General features: G+C 31.2%; 1 protein-coding gene across 3 annotated transcripts; it reads right to left on the bottom strand.

Moving 5' to 3' along the window:
• Positions 1–216: 216 nt before the first annotated feature.
• Positions 217–20,867, bottom strand: LOC116345572 (basic salivary proline-rich protein 2-like). Of its 3 annotated transcripts, XR_004201522.1 has the most exons (13): positions 20,485–20,867; positions 20,380–20,413; positions 20,199–20,318; positions 19,971–20,039; positions 19,730–19,905; positions 19,562–19,669; positions 15,243–15,377; positions 15,082–15,129; positions 14,492–14,683; positions 13,480–13,648; positions 13,253–13,407; positions 655–742; positions 217–573 (listed from the first exon to the last, which is right to left on the bottom strand). XR_004201522.1 is itself a non-coding variant. In XM_031775010.1 (12 exons), exons 1-12 carry the CDS (start codon positions 20,543–20,545, stop codon positions 10,827–10,829), a joined length of 1,311 nt encoding a protein of 436 aa, XP_031630870.1. In that variant the 5' UTR covers positions 20,546–20,867; the 3' UTR covers positions 10,766–10,826. The 3 variants fall into 3 exon arrangements, 2 of the variants coding, with proteins under 2 accessions (XP_031630870.1, XP_031630869.1); XM_031775010.1 differs by lacking the exons at positions 217–573; positions 655–742 and adding an exon at positions 10,766–10,891 and having other exon boundaries at positions 19,562–19,648; XM_031775009.1 differs by lacking the exons at positions 217–573; positions 655–742 and adding an exon at positions 10,766–10,891 and having other exon boundaries at positions 20,485–20,865.
• Between the last annotated feature and the right edge of the window lie 234 nt (positions 20,868–21,101).

Genomic DNA, 21,101 nt, shown 5'->3' with positions numbered 1-21,101 from the left:
ACACTGAGCAATATTTGAACAATGAACATGAGACCAAGCTGCTTGAAAGCATTCTGGCCTGATTTGGCCGATTTAAAGGTATGTTTTTAACTCGGAATATAAAACAAATCACTTTATGAAGAATTTCAAAAATGACATTCATATGTTTTCCAATCATACTCAAATGGAATCAATAAAATTTAGATACAGAGATTACGAAAGAGATCATAATCGAGCGGGATATGGAATTCGTTTTTCAACGACGATAAAATCAATGAAATGGAAAAACAATCAAAACAATTCTACTAATGATTGTCGTTTCTCTTTTCCATGTATTCACATCAAAGCGCGGCGATGACAAGCAACGTTGACAGAAGCGCCATGGTGCGGTTGCCAGCGAAACTAAAAAATGGCATAAATTTCGATCGCCTAAATCAAAAATGGTACAAATTTGTGCCACTCAACATAAACAGTTACAACCATAATGAAGTTGCTGCGTTGCCCAGCTGTCATTGTAGTCGTGCTTTGATTCACTTCTGAATGTGACCGAAAAGTACACATAAATCCGGCCTTAAATTTGACAGGAATTTGTGCCTGATAATGGGTGAATTTGTGTTACAAATTATTTCTTTTGCCCAACTAAATATACAAATTATATTATGATATTATACTTACCACATCTTTTCGTATGGAATCATAACACAAACAAGGTTTTATCAAACTTTGAGGATGAACAAATTTCAAATCCGTTATCATGTAGTAGCTGTCAATAGATAATAAGTGGCATAATTATTCATTTTCTTTATAATTGTAAATATTACATAAACAGATTTCCAGAGAATCAACAATTTTTGTAAAATGTGTGTTTAAACCTGTGGATTCAATTGATTATATGTTGTTATTTTCCGAGTAATAGTCATTTCATTTTCACATTATAGTCTTCAAAATTGAAACTTTTTTTAAAACAATTTTTAATATAATTTTTTCAGAATTCATTGCATCGAACTTGAATGATATTCAATTTTTTTTTAATTCGAAATAAATAATTTCAATTGATCTGCTGAAACTGATGTGGCCTTGTCGAATTTCAGATCTCCTTGGGAAATTTTTTGTCCAATGCCATAATATTGAAATTTTTATTATAATATGTATATTATAAGTTTTGTGGATTTAGCAGTGGCACTCACACGTTGAATTCACAAGTAAATGAAACAAATGTGCACTGTGCAATGAAAAACTACAAAAATGTAAATATTATGGCATTGGTCAAAAATTCTCAAGAGAGAACTGAAATTCAACAAGCCTGTAGGTTTTGAAGATATATTTTTCAAGAGCTTTAAATTATAATTTATCGATATTTTTATTTCTTTATCTATGTTTCATTTTGTTTCTTTTTTCAAAAATTCAATGGTTTTGTATGTTCAGCTAATAACTAATAGTTATTATTGCATCCTTTATTATTTTATTCGTTTTTTTCTGAAATTTATATAAGTTTTTGAAAACTCTGTTAAATTGTTAATTTGTTGTTCAAATCAGAGACAGTATGAATTTATTGGCGCTGAAAATAAAATGTTCTGTATTATTAATATTTTGGGCACTTGAATCTTTCGTTGTTTTCAAAAATTTTCTTCTTGCATAAGAAATTATTCGCGAATCATTTTAAATTGTTTAATTTACGCAAAACTCCCGTCTGTGTTGTTTTTTTTTGCAAGGGCATAAATAGTGATATTTCTTCTACGAATTGTATGTGATGTACTTTGAGTTACTTCATGCACACAAGTTTAATAAGCAAAACAAATACAAGCTTTGTAAGACACTCTTATTTTATTAAAATCAAGTTTGTTTTTCATTTACTTTCAGTTTGATTTATAATATCACAAAGTTCGAATAGAAAAAATACTTCAAAATACTCTTTTATTGGATGCACTTATCGATTCTTTTAATCGCGTCCAAAATATTTTATATAATATATGTTATATGTAAATGTTTATGGTCTTAAATTGTGCGATATGTCTTGTGTATGACATTTTATGAAAGTAATTATTTGAATTATCACAACCAACGTAAACTTCATTTACTGCAAGGAAGAGATTTTTTTTGTTTTCAACTAGAACTTTGCTTAAAAAATGGTGTCCAATGTTAGTTTTTACTATAGTTGGCTGCACTATTAATACGCATATAAAGCGTGGTAATTTAATTCGATTGGGTCTTTTTAATAACATACATATTATATTGTAATGTTCATTTGAGAATATTCATTCGTATCGTTATCGTTTATCGTTCTTATCTTACTGCTATGTATGTTTGTTATTCACCGTTCTCGATTTTTTTTTTCCATTTTTTTGATGTTTTCTAATAATTTTCTGCTTTAGATTTTTCCATTTTTGATGAGTCTTTTTATAATTCTTCATAATCAGTAATCGATTCTCTGTGATTTTCGAGAACAATTCTTACTTAAGAGAGGACAATTTTAAAAAAAATCGAGGACACTATGCAAAAAAATCCGGCTAGCTTCGCTCGCCACTTTATTCCAATTTCTTCTTCAATTACATGGCTAATTTATAATGTTATTAGATATTATGTTATCTATAATTCGATTCTCCAATCTTTTTCTGTAAACTTATCAATAATATCAGCAATATTAAGACATTTATTGATAGACAACATATCTCATAACCAGTATTCAGCTATGGATATAGCGGCTGCAATTTCATAGACGCTATTTAATTCGTGTGCTGAATGCGATATTTGTTTTCTACATGTTGTGCATTATTTTTATCATCTCTCTCGTTTGTATACACTCAAAAACTATTGACTGCTCATAACATTAGAAATTTTTTATGTAACTGAAAAAGAAATGAGAATAAAGGTGGCGAGCGGAAATTTTTTGCATAGTGTCCTCGATTTTTTTAAAAAATGGTCCTAGTTTTCTGTAATTAAAAATGAATCGAAAATATGAATTCATGAGAAAACTGAATCTGACATTATTTTTGCGATACAAATAATTTCTGATACATTTTTCAATAATATCGTAATGACGTGAAACTTTGCACAGGGTATGTTTTTCACACAAAAGTAACATTCTGAAAGTTTGAAGACATTTTAATACAATTTAGGGGTACTTCCACACAAAATTTTCGTTTTCGAGCAAAACATCCAAAATTTTGTATGGGTGATATTGTGTATTTTGGCAAGAAAATAAGATTCATAAGTTTTTATGGCGATTAAATTACTTCAAACAAACATTTATTGCGGTTTGTTGATTGGAAATTTATTGGATTTTTCCCAAAATGTGTAGTTACAGAAATTTAATTACAGTGAGAACTTGTAAATCTAATTTTCTTGCCAAACAACATAATCTCAGCAAATTTGAAGAAATTTCAATACAATTGAGCCTTCAATACCTTCCATAAAAAAATTTCGTTTATGAGCAAAAACTCCAAAATTTTGTTCGGGAGGTACCCCTAATATGCATTAAAATTTCTTCAAACTCTCAGAATGTTATTTTTGTGTGATAAAAATAACCTGTGCAAAGTTTCATATCATTACGATATTATACAGGCATGGCTTTCATACAAAAATTCAATTTTTTTTAAATTTTTGTATGAACATTGTGTCGAAATATATTTGTATCGCGAAACTAACGTCATATTCGGTTTTTTCGTACCCAGAAACCCCCCAATACATAATTTTGAGTGTTTAAGTATACATTTAATATCGATTTTGGATTAAAAATTGAATTTTTCCTTTGGGCATCATTCCAGACATGATACGTCACTCTATCAACCAAAGTCGCTGAAAATCTAATGGTTTCTATTCCTCGGCACCCCCAATCATCCTGTGAAGTCAGATTTTGAATTACTTTTCTTGTTTGAAAGTTATCGTGTCAACAAATTTTTGCGTACAGGGTACAGGGTACCACGCACATACATCGAAAAAACGCTAGATTGGCTAGATCAGACCCCTCGGACCCCTCGTATGCCGCCAACATATTAATAACATATTTTAATAATTTTTTAATAATCTTATTAATTTCTAGAAAATATGTTTTGAATTAATAAGATATAATATTATCAATTTGGGAATTCCACACTGAATTCATGTATGAAAACTTCATATTAAAAATACTTCACTTTTTGGTTGATGGAAAAAAGGTAACTTTTTCACGATATTTTCGGAAAAATGATGATATATTAATAACCGCTAATATTATTGACCGTTAATAACATATCAATTTTGTCAAGCTGTAACCCCTAAAACACCCAGAAACATGTTTTTTGAGGTTGCTAACTTTTCGACCGACTCCAATACTTTACCACTAGGTGTGTGCGGAAAAGTAATAAAAGAATTTCAAAAGTCAACAAATTTGAATTTTTAAATAGGCAGTGTCTACTGATTACTTAGCCGTGTTCAATTAGACCCCGGGAAGGTCTGAATTTTTTTAAATTACCGCTTGAAAGAAAATTGTCTTTGACCAAAGACAGTATGACATCAATCAATCGTAGATGCAGGAAATGCAAAAAAGAAAGAAAGGACAGAAAAAAGACAACAAAACCACCCGGCGGTGGGACTTATGTTTGACACACTCTTTTGGAATTCAAATAATCACAAAATGTTGAAAATCTTTAGAAATTTCTCCAATTACAGGTAGATTTTGAGTCCTTTCTATGAAAATTGAAGAGGTCTCCGAACAAACTTTTCCTTTTTTATTCAATATTGACAAATTTCAATCATGCGGTTTTAAAAAAACTCAGACATGCTGGCTCAGTAATCAGTGGACACTGCCCGATCATAATAATAATAACTGCACCGAACAGCGTTCCTTCGCCTTGGTGGTTTATTCAAAATAATTTAAATAAATACAATATGATTAAATTCTTGCATCAAGCATTTTTGAATAATAATTTTTATAAAAAGATTTCATTTATGTTTACAATTCATCTATTTTCTTTCAAATATTTCTCAATTCTAAGCTTTACCGTCGATAAATTTACTTCTAAATCAATCAACTTAGTATCACAATTTGGTGTTTTCTTTGTATAATAATCATTGAATGTAATAAGCATATAATTAATTGGTTCATATTTTGTGTAATCACTTCCTCTAACTGGAATATTAAAAAGCGGTATTGCACGGGTATTATGCGCTGAATTATAATAATTTAAACTGTTTGATATATGAGTTGACTTCATATCTCCATTAATAATTTTGAAGATGAAAGACACTTGCGCCATCTTGCGTCTTTCCTCCAGCGTAATCATTTGTAGAAATAGCAGTCTATGCTCATATTTTGGAAGTCTATAGCTATCCCAGTTCATTCTCCTTAGCGCATAAAGTAAAAATTGTTTTTGTATTGACTCTATTCTTTTGCACATATTGTCGTAGTGTGGATTCCATATTTCCGATCCATATTCGATGATTGGTAATACAAATGTAAAATAAAGGCGTTTAATTGTCCATGGATCGACGAAATCCTTGCCGTAGAACTTTAACCAAGCCAGTCTTGATTTGGCTTTAGCCGTGACATGCTCAATGTGTGATTTGAAATGCCATGATATTCGTTGCTATTTTTGTTACTCATGTTTATACAACTACTCTGAGCTTTAGGCTTTGATACCTACATTTTTTTAGAAAAAGTCAATCACCCTACCAAACCATGGGACGTGAAAAAACTTGACATCAGCGCCAGTCCCTCATAACTAAAAATGGTACAAATTCGCAATAGACTTATAAATCGACAAACACGCTTAGAAAGTCTAATAAAGTATTGGCAGAAAATGAAAAATACCAAATATTTTCAAAGTAATTAATTTGAGAATTTAAACAATGATGTGCACTATACTCAACACCGTTGCGTGTGTATCTTGTCGACAGTCAGTATGGCATACTGAAATATCATATATGATGAAATAAATTGAGTGCTTTAAAATTTTCTATAAAATTATAATTATAACTAATTTCTTCTTGAAAACATCTGTGCATTTTGAAAGTAAACCAACATTTTTTGACATTTCGAAACGACAAATATCAAATTTGATATTTTCTATAGTACTTTAAAAGAATTATATTCAGAGAAACACTAGGAATCACACATTTAATAATAATTATAATAATAATAATAATAATAACTGCACCGAACAGCGTTCCTCCGCCTTGGTGGTTTATTGAAAATATTTTGATTAAATAAATATAATATGATATAATTTAATTTTTATCAAGCATTTTTGAGAGTGTAACTGAAAAATTATTGCTTCTCTCCTTATATGTAAATAATATAATATTCATAAATTAATTTTGCAACTACTAATCCATAACAAACATTTTGTATTTATCTGTTTTGCTTTAAATAATTTTCTATTCTTTGTTTAACTGTTGATAAATTTACTTCTAAATCAATCAAACTTTTATCACTGTTTTGCAATTTTTTGGCATAATAATCGTTGAATGATGTAAGCATATAATTTATTGGCTCATATTTTGTGTAATCAGTTCTCCTAATTGGTAAATCAAATAGTGGTGTTGCTCTGGTGTCATGTGCTGAATCATAATAATTCATACTGTTTGAAACATAAGTTGACTTTACGCCATCTTGCGTCTCTCCATTCTCCTTAGAGCATACAATAAGAATTGTTTTTGTATTGACTCTATTCTTTTGCACATATTGTCGTTGTGTAGATTCCATATTTCTGATCCATACTCAATAATCGGTAAAATAAATGCAAAGTAAAGGCGTTTTAGTGTCCATGGGTCGACAAAATCCCTGCTGTTGAATTTTACCCAAGCAAATCTTGATTTTGCCTTTGCAACAACATGCTCGATGTGTGATTTGAAATTCATCTTCACATCAAGCAATACTCCCAATTCCTTCATTATTTCAACTCTTTCAATTTGCACGCCATCTACGTTGTAATTATATTCATATTTCAGTGATCCACGATGATATGATATTATTTTTGTTTTGTTAACGTTCAACTTTAATAAATTGCGTTCATAGTAATTTGCCACACGATCCAAATCCCTTTGAAGATGAATGCAGTCATCTTCTGATTTTATACATTTTGAAATCTTGGTATCATCAGCGAATGAAAGAATGCAAGATTTGGTCACGACGAAAGGTAGATCTATCACAAACATGATGAACAAAGTTGCGCCAATGGGATAACCTTGACCAGTACCAGAAGTTACTTCGATTGGGTCTGATTTGGTATCTGATATCTTTACTATTTGTCTGCGTCCAGACAAATACGATTCGATCCATTTTAACAGCTGTGTATTCAATCCCATGATGTTTAGCTTTTGAATAAGTAATTTTATATTCACAGAATCAAAAGCCTTTGCGATGTCCAAATATATGGTGTCTGTTTGATGTCCCTTTCCCATGTTGATTATCGTATTCGATGTAAATTCTGCCAAGTTCGTTATCGTTGACCTATTTTTGATGAACCCATGCTGACTTTCGTGTACTATGTTCTTAAGATATTGATTGAGATGGTTCGTGACGATCGAATCAAGAATTTTTGACACTATACACTGAAGAGCGACACCACGGTAATTTTGAATCTTGTTTCTGTCACCGTTTTTGTAAACCGGTCTGACAAAAGACGTTCTCCAAATCTGTGGTACAGTGCATGTTTCAAGAGATTCTTTTAACAATGTTGTGATTGGCCCCCGCAATGAAACCAAACAATGCTTTATAAATTTATTTGGTATTTCATCGGGACCACTGACTAGATCATCCGGAAGCATGTCAATTTGTTGTCCAACAAGCTCCTCAGTTATTTGAATCGGTGATATTTCAGCACAAATGTCGCGAATATTTTCAATCTCCGTGTTGTCATATCGTAGATCTCCCATCAAAGAGCTGTAGGCTGAGGCAAAGTGCTTTGCAAAGAAACCAGCGATTGTAGACTGGTCATCTGCCCTCATATCCAGATAAGACATCTCATGCGGCAGATCATCACTTTTCAATTTTATGTTATTCACATGTCTGAAAAACTTCTTTGGATCTTCGTCTATTAGATTCTCCATCTCAATTCTGTAATCCTTGAGTGCTGACCGTGCACTGCGTTTATATTCTCTTCTTAATTGTTTAAAATTTTCTACTGAATCAATTGTGTTGACCTTTTTTTTAATCCGATGAGCTTTGCTGAATTTGTTTTTCAACTCGATTAGTGGCTTGTTAAACCATATCGGTTGCTTCCTGATGACTTTTGTTTTTAACTGGACATGAGTTTCGATTGTTGACTTTACAATTGTATAGAAATTGTTTAGTCTTAATTCTAATGAATTTGCATCGAATTCCTTATCCCAGTCAACATCAAGGAGTGACTCATTTATTAGTTTATAGTCAGCATTTATGTAATCTCTAATTGTTTGTTCTGTTACAACAGTTTTGATGACAGGCTCATCATATCGAATATTGATTGCATTGTGGTGCTTCTCAAAATTTACCAAATGATATTCACTCATGTAACATTGAGATAGCTCTACATCATTTGTCCAGATTAAATCAAGCATACGACCATTTTGGTTGCAGCTCTTGTTAATCTGGTGAAGTCCCAGTTCATAGCAAGTATCCAGCACTATCTTCTCTTTTTCACTGGCTGCATTGATAGCTATTGCTATGTCAGGGTCCTCATCTTCGTCAACAAACCAAATCAATTTGGGCAAATTAAAATCACCGGAAACTACTAAAACATCATTTATACTTAACTTTGATGCGATTTCTCTCAAGGCATTCAAGTTGTTTTCATATACCTTGAGTGTTGAGTCTGGCCGAATATATAATTCTACCAAAATGATGTTTCGTTTTAGTCCAGATACTTTTACCCAAATCTGTTCCGCACCGAACAGGTCACCCGTCCCAATGCAAACCGACTTTAGCTTGTTGTTAACAGCGATCAAAACTCCTCCTCCATTCTCCTTGTGATGAACTTGGTCCCTCTCAGTGTTTGGTGACCGATCACAACGATATACATCGTACATCTGCGGAAACAAGTCATTCGAATTGATGGCGTCATTCAGATGAGTCTCTCGCAGCATGTAAATTTGCGAATGGTGCACTAGAATTTCCGCCACAAACTCCGGAATTTTTGTTTTTAATCCATTTACATTTTGTGAATGGATAACCAGCTGTTTTGAATATTTTTCATCGTTTAAATTGTGTGAAGTACTCATTTCTGAGTTACCTTTTTTGTTTTCCATCGATGAAAAATTAACAGCTGAGATTGTTGTGGCATCTAATAGTGGTTTCTGGATTGCCAGCGCTGGGCCGGCGGCCGAAGACCCCTCCGAACACGTTGAAAATCCGCAAAACTCTTCTCAAACTCAATAAAACAAGTGCGGCAATCACAATCATCAAAATGCGGACTAGCGCTCGGCAAAACATTCTTAAAATGTCGTTGGTTATTGAAACCATCATTCCAATTGCCTTACTTTTTCCTTTATTGTACACCTTGTACATGACAATGCCAATGGTGAATCTTCATGGAACGTTGCTTTGAATTCATCCTCTTTGTACTCCATTTTCTCATATACAAATATTTTTTTTATTTAAATTAAAAAAATTGAAATTTTTTCAATATATTTCATTTTTCTTCCAATAAAATCTAAGCGTGTTTGTCGATTTATAAGCGTCATCTATTGCGAATTTGTACCATTTAAAGTTATGTACTGATGTCAAGTTTTTTAATCGTACTTTTCACGTCGTCCCCATGTACCAAACATTGTATTAGTATTCTTATGAATGGAGATTGAGGGTAATCAATAGTTTTTTTTTTATAATTCATAAATTTTTTCTAGTATTTCTTGTGTTTAGAGTTGGTTTTCATTATTTTTTCATACCAATTGCACAAACAATGGTGAAGTAAACTACGATTTTTTGATTTTTTACTATTCTTTTTAGTATTCATGGGGTGAATGGCTTTTAGAAATTGAAGAACCATTTCATTTTATTTAAGAGTCGTCTGAAAATTATGAAACTACAAATATTTGAAACAGTTTTTGCGTACTTGATATTGAAAGTCATTTGGGCATTTGGGTGTTTTTTTGTTCACAAAAATTTATTAGGTATTTTCAAATTATGTATTTTATATTTTTTTCCTATACTTAAAAACTAAAGATTTTATATATTTTGGGATCAGTTTATGAGCGTTAATTAAACTCGTTCATTTCTATTGAGTTATATGTGAATTTGATTCTGATGAAAATATTTCCTTTATTTTTTTTTTTATAAATTTTACAATATAAGATTAGAGCAGTACTAAATTTGAACGAAAATTCAAGCTAATTATTCACGGTTGGTTTATTTTATTCCAGATAAAGTTAAATTGCAATCCAGGGCAACAATTTTTTTATTTATATTATTACTGATCATATTCATTAAATTATAAATTACACATTAAAATTTGCATATACAAGGAATAAAATAGAAACGAACAAGAAAAAAAAATACAAAATGTGTTCCTTGCATGCAGTACGTGGTTAGCTTAAATAAATACTTATGTTTTTGTATTTAATAATTCCGAATATTTTTTCTCCTGAAAAATTGATAAAGTCAATATTTTATCGGATTGTTTTAGACGTAAACTGGTTTTGTCAAGTATTTTTTGAATTTAAGGATCGAAATTCGAAGGAAATATGTATAAGTATATTATGTGAATATTAAAAGTTAATAATTAATTGAAAATATTTACGTCCAATCAGATGGTCTTGCTATCATTGTGTGTTACTGACATTATTTATTACATTATTTTGTCTAATGTTTGTTAAAATGAATAATATTTGATTATTAACCATAATAGGTATCATTTATTCATTTATATTCTTACACTTAAATCTCCACAATCTTAATAATAACCCGCATGACTTTGGTATGCATCAGATTTGGCTGTATAGCCTGTATAGTTTGTATCTGTAATGTGGTTAGATAAGAAATGCATTACTTTTTAATATAAATGATGATATATATATTCCTGTTTTGAATTATATTTAACTTTTTTGATAACGATCGATTATTGACGAAAATAAATGTGATTGTCTTCGTTATTGTCTTTCACAAGTTCCTAGTGACAATTGGGTCACTATTATATTACTGTTCTACAGTATTATCCCTCTAACTGGGAGGGCTCCTTCCAAAAAGAATTAGCCTTATTCTTTTACTTACGCTGCAGCGTAATATTTTTTCATTTCAGTTTTAAATGAATGCTTAAACTTTCGAAACCAAATTTCACGCGTAAATATTTTATGTAAGTATTTTACACATCTTCGTTTATGCAAGTGAAAAGATCTGTCATGTTATCTTAGATATTGAATTAATAAGTCACAAACGAGAAATTTCTTGAGTAATTTCTCCAATATTCTTTTTTTAGCATTAAAAAAAGATGTAAAGATGTTTAGGAACTTGAAGCTGTATATGATCACATATTGAATTTAGATGTAATAACTTTTTTTCATGATTCGTGCGAATTTTTTGTTTATCAATTTTTATCTTTTTTTATAAATCTTCGGTTTTTGGTTTTTATGCATGATAGCATGATATTTTGTGATTTTATTTTAAAAACTTTGATCGTGATCATATGAAATATTTCTTTATCAGAAACTGTAATGTCTTAATTCTTAATTAAGAACTAAGCAAAATATCACAGACAATGACTAATAACTTCTATAGATAGACTTTTAAGAATTAGGTTATCATAGACTGTAATATAAATAAAAGTATTGATTTATTACCAAAACCATTGTTATTATCTACTCTAAGAACAGATTAAATAGACTGTCCACTATTATTGCTGAAAGTGAAAGACTATATTATCAATTTCTTAACAAGGCTTAACGTCAGATGTTGTCTTCCGTATTTATTTTGAGTCTTAAAAAATGGAACAACTCTATTTGAGCATATTTTGTTTAGTCGAGTTTTTATTCTAACCTATTAATGTGGTTTAATACTAGTGAAAGTTCTGATCAATTAAAAATGATGATAATACTTTTCCGGACAAAGTAGTGGACGCAATTTTTGTAGTTAAAAACAATTATAAAATAAATAATTCATAATGAAAAATCACTTTTATATTTCTAAACCTGTTAATTTGAAAACTATATTGTTATGGGGAAGACACTTGGATTTGTGGATTCGAAATGAATCCGTCAAACGGATTGTTTATACAAAAAAATAATGGATTTATTAACGTCTTTGCTACGTTTGTTGTTCGCCCGGCTTTGATTTTTTCGAATCTTCGTTGAACCCAATAATACAAACGAAAACTCTAGGTTTGTTCAACACTACAGTCCGTATTTGTGCCAAATAGATATAGTAAAACCCGTAAATAACATATATACGTTACATCAATGGACCAACTCTTTTTTTTTCGTTATACACGTGAATTGCGTGAAAAAAATTTCCATTATTTGTGGAATGGTGGATTCATAAAATTCGATTCTACAGTAGAATAATTTATCTACCACCTAGCTGCTGATGAAATTATACTCGCAGTTTTAATTTTAAATACTAAACCATTCCGCATTTAACTTTTTTGTAATGTACCAGCCAAAAAAATCATAATCACTTAATCAACTTATGGCAAGCGTTGAAATAATAAACGATTTCAAAGAGGCTATATTGTGTGTTTTTTTACTATTTATGAAAAGGACGCAGTAAATTCATACTTTATGCATTGTTTTTCAAATGTCTTACTTTTGCCTTCAATTTATATTTTATTATTGAGTATTTAAAATTGTCTTTTGGCGTAAATATACCGTCGTATAAATACTGGCACCTGTATAATTTTTTAGCATTTATGTTCAACTTTCTTCGCTATATAAATTATGAAATATTTCTCTATCCAAAAAAATATCTAAATATATAAAGTTATTGAACGAATAATAAATAATGAATTATCAATAACAAATTCTTGCTTATGAGCATAACACGATTTTTTTCATAATTATGGAAAACCCTTCATTATTAACCAAACAATCTCAGTTTTAAATATTGTGTTAAATTTTTGATAGCAAAATGTATATTTTTCTCTTATCCAAATATTTCAGGTATATTTAAATCATCAGTATGCCTATAATTTGATTAGTTACATATCAGGGTGAAGAATTTTTTTTCAATTTTTATGCGAATACTTGATTTTTATAGTGATTTGGTCTCCTATTGTGACCTGAACACGAATTAAATATTTTTCAATGTCGTAATCGATATAAGGAAGGGGGTTATATATATATTTACTACTAAATATCTACTTTTGAAAAATAATGTATGAAAACTCACCATATCCACTGTATGATCTGTTATCATATGTTCCAGCTTGTGAGTAGTCAGAAGTCGAAGTATTATAATCTGTAGATGTTCCATAGTTGGTTGTATTGTAGTCCGACTGTGTATAGCCAGTTGGATAACGTGCATCTTGTTGGTATGATGTTGTACTTTAAATTGTAAAAATGAACATTTTTTATTAGCATGAATAAAACTGTATTATTACACATTGTGTATCTTACTTATAATCTTGAGAATATCCTTGACTTTGGTCATATTCACTTGTTTGTGGGTAGCTTTGTTGAGGATATTGTGAGTAGCCATTAGTACTATAAGCAGATTGAGATGGTGGTGGTACATAATTTTGCGAATAGTCATGAATTTGACCCATTTGATCATACCCACCATTGCCTGAAAGTTCAATAATAATTGTTGTAAAAATGTTGTCGTTATTTCCCACAATCAACAATTGATCATAAACATATAGAATGAAATATTAACTTAACAGAGTACCATAACAATTTTACCAAAAAAGTTACTTTTTCACACATACCGAGTGTGTAAGCTAAAGTATTGGAATCGGGCGAAAAACTAAGAACACTCAAAAACTTATTTTCCCAATATTTTTGGGGCCAGAGAACACGAATCATCCGTTTTCTCGTCATAGTTATGTATGTGCGTACCCTGTTAACACTATAAATCCATAACATGTATTTATTATAGACTAATATTTAAATGCTCAGTTAAGTTTGTATTCACGCGGAAATAGAATCTGATGTTATTTTTGCGATACCAACAATTTTCAACAAAAAGCCAAAAATCGAAAACAAAATGCAATAAATGTTCGTAGTAATTGAAAAAAAAAACTCAAGAATCTTATTTTCTTACCCAAATATATAATATCTAATGGTATACCTAATATGCATTGCAATTTCTTCAAACTCTCAGAATATTAAATAACCTGTGCATAGTTACACATCCTTACGAGAAATGACCTCCATAAAAAATTCACGTTTTTAGTAATTTTTGTATGAAAAATATGTAATAAATGCGTGCCGTGGATTAGAGTGCGGAAAAGGCCATCTCACGGATGTAAGACATTCTCTTTAACATTAGAAAACATTTTTATTGAAAACTTTGTCTGCTTCAGTTCTTAAACCTTCATTAAATTTAATATATTTCAAATTGAAGAAAAACGAAAGATCAAGTGAGATTGAAATACTCTGAACACCAAATATTATAAATATAATTTACCTTGTGGTCCATAGTAGTTGTTTGGTTGATGTTGCATTGGGGGTATCGAATTGGGGTAGTTATTACTATAGTTTGGCTGCGATTGTGGTTGCTGATGATTTGGAGGACCTTGTAATTGCGGTGGGGTAGGACCTTGTGGCCCTTGCATTGGATATTTTTGTAAACGATGTGATGGCGTTTGTTCATAGCGACCTGGAAATAATGTTAACAAAATGCAATAAAAATGCTTTTTTCCATTCACACAATTTAATTTGCAAAATATAGCAGAAAAAATATTGGAAAAATAATTAAATAACCAACGATATTTATTATATTAGTTCAGAATTCATTGTTATAAAAGAATATTATTATTGTAACAAATCATTTTTATTAACAATTGATTGCCCGAGAATGAAAGCGAGACTTCTATTCACAACTTATTGAAATGTAACACCGCCATACAAAATATGCTGACAGTCAGCACTGTTTGTATGGTGGTGTTACATTTCAATAAGTTGTGAACAGAAGTCTCGCTTTCATTCTCGGACTTTCAATTGTAACAAATCATATATTAATATTGCAACAAATCATTTCTAAAACATATGGCTTACCTCGTTTCGGTCCTGGTAATCCAATGGGAGGTCCTCTTTTGAGTGGAACTATTGAAAAGTTATCGTAATTAACAAAATTAAAAATACGTAGGTTTTTGAAAATAAATTTAGAAATAGAAATATAAAAATTTGAATGAAAAATTTGAAACGAGAAAACTCACTTCCAGGCTGCATCATTCCTGGCTGATGATTAGATCCATGCATTGGACCATTCGGTCTGGTCGGACCTTGCTGAAATCCCCCACGACCTCGAGATAAACCTCCACGATAAAAAGGTTTTGACGGGGGATTAGATCCTGTGAACACAAATAGAATCAATTTAATTCCAACATAAGTGCGGATAAATATTTATTTTACATAATATTGTTTTTTTTTTCAATATCTGTTTATGTATTGTATTCGAGTGATTTATAAAACCATGTGAATTTTGATATATTTTAATATTATGCTATAAAGGCAGCAAAAATGTACACTTTTCTTTTTATCATTTTTTTTAGTCAATTGTTATTTTCTTAGATTTCCGTGATTCCAAGATGGCGGAATACAAACGTATTGAACTACACGAAGTCGAAGAAATTTCGCACAGCGAACATGTATACTAATACAAATATGATATTCACATCACTATTCGGAGATTACGAACACAAGTGCCTACCCCCTAGCAAATGATGCAATGGTTTATCATGAAAATAGCATCGATATCCAACGAGTCAACTGTGTGAACTTGAGTAGTACCGATTTTTTTCCCTCGAAAAATTGAAAAAATCGCTTGGAAACCATACAAAAACTCAAAATTACTAGGGCAAGCAAGCGGCCAGTTATAGAACAGGACCATCCAACCGTCAGAATGTTTTTTTCTTTACAGATTTCTCATAATTTCCCATATGAGATAATCATGTTTATCAAAAATGCTATTTTCAGCGATTTTCAGCGAAGGATCATGATTGGTACGGAAGACGTACCATATTTCATGGATAGTATTGAGAATAATCAAGTTCACTTAGATTAAAATATCAAGTATAAAATCATAGAATACAATAAATATATTGTCAGTCTAAAAAGATTCATTAAATCGAAAAGATGTGTTTTAGTGTTTCTAAATAGTTTATCTGAATTCACTCTTTACATCCAACACATAGACCATCCGATCAACAATGCATATACCACATTTCCCACCTAATTTTCAACGAGGAATCGAATGAAAGTAGTTTCGCACTGATTCGACAACATTTAAGGATCGAAAAATGGCCATGCACTCAAGTTACTTTTCAACTCTTAAGCATTTTATCGACGAATTAGCCGAGTACAACATAATTTTAAATCGTTTTAAATGCATTCTAATGGATTGTATGCCATGCCAAACCATTATAAATATTGATTAAAATCAATTTGAAGGGTCAGAAAAGCATTTAAGTCGAACTGATCTATGAACATGGTCGCATAATCGATAAAATTATGAAAAATTTGCGTTTTTTAAGAAAAATGCCAACTTTCCATCCCATTTATAAAAAATAAACATACTTCTGGGTCCTACTATATAATTTTTTTTTCGAATTCGTTGATATAGTCATGTTTCTATGACCTTCCTACAGAGGTTATAGGGGTAGGATTTTTGATTCTTGAAAAAATGTCAAAATTGAACCACTCTAATGGCCATAGATGGCGCCAAATGATGTCGTCGACTCCTGAAGACTTTTGGAAAAAAATTGAATTTTCCCCATGGATGCTCATTGGCATCAAACCAGACATGACACTTCACTCTATCAACCAAAGTCGCTCAAAATCTAATGGTTTCTATTCCTCGGCACCTCTAATCATCCTGAGAAGTCAGATTTTGAATTACTTTTCTTGTTTGAAAGTTAGCGTGTTAACAAATTTTTGCGTACAGGGTACAGGGTACGCACATACATTCGGACATCGAAAAAACGCTAGATTCGTTGATTTTTTATGAGTCTTAATTTTTCGACCGATTCCAATGCTTTACCTTACACACTAGGTATGTGATGAAAAGTAAAACTACGCATTTGTTGGAAAGGTCTTAAAGTAAACTCTGGTGGTGAACTGCGACCTAAAAATTTCATGTAGAGGTGGCCAAATTGGTCAAAAACCAAAAATTGACCGTCTTTTCTCGCAAGAACGGTTCAATAGTTTTTTTTTGTAAATTTCATCGATTTTTGGTCTGAGCTATAAAATGCCGTATAGCTCATATCCAGGAAAATTCTTTTTTCCAAAATAGTGAAAATGTGGGCAAAAACTGCCATTTTTTCATGCAGTCACTGTGGCGCCTCAACTTGACATACCAAGGACATTGGAATACCATTGTAAAGGTCTAGAAGTAAACTATCGAATGGTGCCAATTTCAGCTTAAAAATTTCAACTTGCGATGGCCAAATTGGCCAAAAACTAAAATGTGAGCGTCTGGACACATAACAGACATTATCTCGAAAAAGACTGCATATGTTCTTTTGAAAAGTTCATCAATTCAAGTCCTAAGTCAAAGATAAAAAAATGTGCATATATCCTCATTATAAAACATAATTTATATCATTTTGATCCAAAAATAACCTAAAAATCCATATTTTCATTGTATTTGAAAAAGATTCAAAGATGGAAAATAGCGCTCACAAAACTATTGATATCAAATAAATAGCCTCTATTGAAGAACGATTGACGAAACAAAAAATTTCTGATTTATTTTGTGACGAAAATAGTTGGTAGATATTTTTTCTGTGTTTTTTTGATTATAAACTTATTATACATTTGTAAATTCTGAACGTTGCTTCATTGCGTCAGTATGAACTAAAAGTAAAATAAAGAGTCTTACAAAAGTAAGACGAAGTATTCCGCACGGTGGTAGATGCGTATTCTATTAAGCTAGTTCAAAATAATATTTGTTCGTATTTTCAAGCCTTTCAAGCGGCATTAAGTTTGAGGCCAAAAAATGTGTTCGGCATCGAAATATTCTTTGATTTAATAGCAGAATATCGTAAGCACGTGAAACTTTGCACAGATTATTTTTTTCACAAAAAAATAACATTCGAAAAGTTTGGAGAAATTTCAACGAAAATTATGAGTACCTCCCATACAAAATAATCGTTTTTGAACCAAAAATTGAAATTTTTGTATGGGAGGTATCCCTAATTTTGATTGAAATCTCATCAAACTTTCAGAATGTTATTTTTTTGTGTAAAAAATAGTCTGTGCAAAGTTTCACATCATTACGGTAGCGTAAAAGCATGGCTCCCATACAAAAATTAAATTTTTCACGATTTTTTCAAAAAAACTCTGTTAAAACTTAATTGTATCTCAAAATTAACGTCGAATTCGATTTTATCGTGTCAGTACATATTTTTGAGTGTTTAAGTCTATATAAAGTTTGACTTTTGGACGAAAATTGGACTCTTTTCCATAGGTATCACTCCAGGCATGAAATTTTTATCCATCAACCAAAGTCGCTCAAAAGCTAATGATTCCTATTCCTCGCGACCCCCAATCATCCTGTGAAGTCAGATTTTAAATAACTTTCCTGGGTGGTGTGATAATCGATGGACAAATTTGGCGTACAGAGGACAACGTACGACGTACGACGTGGAACAGACCCACAACAATCATGCTCAAAACGGCCTGATTCGGGTTCTCTGACCTCAAAAAGTCTAGAAAACATGTTTTTGAGGTTTCGTAAATTTTGACCCATTGCAATACTTTCCCCTTACACACGTCTGTAACGTTCTGAATATACAAATATATACTAAGTTATTATTCACAGTAGTGGCAGTTGTCAGATTCATTTTGCGATGCGATGAAATTTGGATACATTTCCCTCAAAAAAGATACGAAAAAATCACTGGATATAGAAAAAATTGAATATTCGCACAAGAAATAACATAAATGAGACGTAGCCATCTTAAAATATTTGATTGTGTCATCATTTCACTGACTCATTTTAAAATAATATGATTTTCAAAATACATGACTTTTGTGTTTTTCCCAACATATTAAAGGAATTTGCTTTGATATATTGGAAGAAAGCACAAAAAGGTGAAAAGGTAATAAATTTTTGAGACGAAAATCATAATTTATTCAACTTAATTGATCGGCTGTTGACACAATTTTATATTTTAAGATGAATGAATTTTTGAATTTTTGTACGGAGAGATTTCCATTGTATCGCAAAAGTTTTCAGATTCGGTTTTCTTGTACCAAAATATCCTCAAATACCAATTTTCACAAAAATCGATTAAGAGATACATCAATTTACAGAATAGCGGAAAATATGCGTCGCTGTCGTTTTTTCCAACTAAGACTGTGATATTATTTCAAACGAACAAGAATTTTTAGGCATGTTTAATTGATAAGACTCTAAGTTTTCGTCGGCTTTTTTGTTTTACACAATTGTCGTATCTCCGGACGTAATTTGATGATACTTTTTTATATTTTATAATGGCTTTTTTCCTATAAACTTGGTCAAAAGTTAATTTACCTTGTTGTATATCATTTCCAGTGACATTTATATTGGGATTATAGCTGCTTCCTCCACGACGTTGTGACATGCCACCTCCTCTTCCACCTCGAATCGAATTTCCAATTACTTGAAATTATTTTTTTTTTGTCTTAGTATTATTTTAAAGTAATATGAAACACTTCCTACCTTTAGATGTAGGTGGTCCAGATTGATTGATTGGTGCTGTGTTGCTCTGATCATTTGCTGAAGAATGCGAATTATTTTGAGTTGGTTTTGATGTCTGTTGTGAACTGGGATTTGGAGTATTGGATGATGCCTCAGGCTTTTGAGCGACATCATTTGAAGGTGGTCCTATGTTTGTGCTAAAATTGAAAATCAAGAGTTAAACGTAAAATTTTCATTCAACTGTTCACATTTTTTGCGTTACCTTTGGTTCTGATAGTTATAATTCATTGGTCTTCCACCACGTCCCGGATTTCCTCTGGACGGCCCACCTCTTTAATTTAGATGAAAAGTATACTTATAAATTTTTAAAAGAAGGATAGTTCTATTGAATATATCGAGAAGAGAGTATGTTATTCAGCGCTTAAAGCTGAGTAAGGTCTGAATAAAAACATACTCTCCTCTCGATATTTTCAATAGAGTTATAGTTTACCTAAAATTCATTCCTCGACTCATAATACCACGCATTAATCCACGTCTCAAAGCTGGTGGCCCATTGAATCCTCTAGGCATCGAACCCATCGGTCCACCACCTCTGCCCATTCCACGGCCTCTGAAAATGCGTATTTTATTTATGAGTGGCTTTTTCTATATTATTGTAAATGAAGATTTACCTGCCACGACCATCGAAACTTCCACGCGGCATACCTAAACGAAATTTAAAATTGAGAAATATACTAATATATTATATATTTATATTCATATAAATTGAACTTTACCCCCACGACCACGAAATCCACCTCTCATTGGTGGTCCTGAATTATTGGAACCATTTTCCATATTGTTTTATAGTTTAATATTTTTTTCAGTTAGGTATGGATGCAATAGATTCTACCTATTGAATTTAAGTCACTAAAATTTTATTCACAAAACTACACGACACAACTGATGAAAACTCGAAATTCTATGATTCACAGTAAATTTATTTTGTCAAAAATGTAAAAATACACGCCTTTTTAAAGCATATAAATGTACACAAGAACTCAACAATGCGATTCACTATTTTCAATGAAAAAGTCAATATAATGGCGGCATATACGCAAATACAATTGATATTTAGTTTTGCCAATTTTACCATAGAAAAGCGCGTTTATGCATTTAATATGCTCATGTCAAAAAATTCTTTGTATTGACAATGGTTACCAGCTCTACTAAGGTGATATTATTCTCTGTTTCTTTTCGTTTCGATTTTTTGTCTCTCTTCAATCCTCAACTATACATGCGTAAAACATACTTATGCCGGCGGTGGCAGCAGTATCACTTGAATTCAATACATAGAAAAGAATACATAGATATAAATGTCACGTATACGTGTATTTTGTTTATTTTATTTTTT

This window comes from Contarinia nasturtii, unplaced genomic scaffold (genome assembly GCF_009176525.2).
Source record: "Contarinia nasturtii isolate CC-2019 unplaced genomic scaffold, AAFC_CNas_1.1 Cnas_scaffold_1366, whole genome shotgun sequence".
NCBI classification, from domain to species: Eukaryota; Metazoa; Arthropoda; class Insecta; order Diptera; family Cecidomyiidae; genus Contarinia; species Contarinia nasturtii.
Note: the sequence above shows the minus strand (reverse complement) of the source record. Positions and strands in the feature narration are given on the sequence as shown.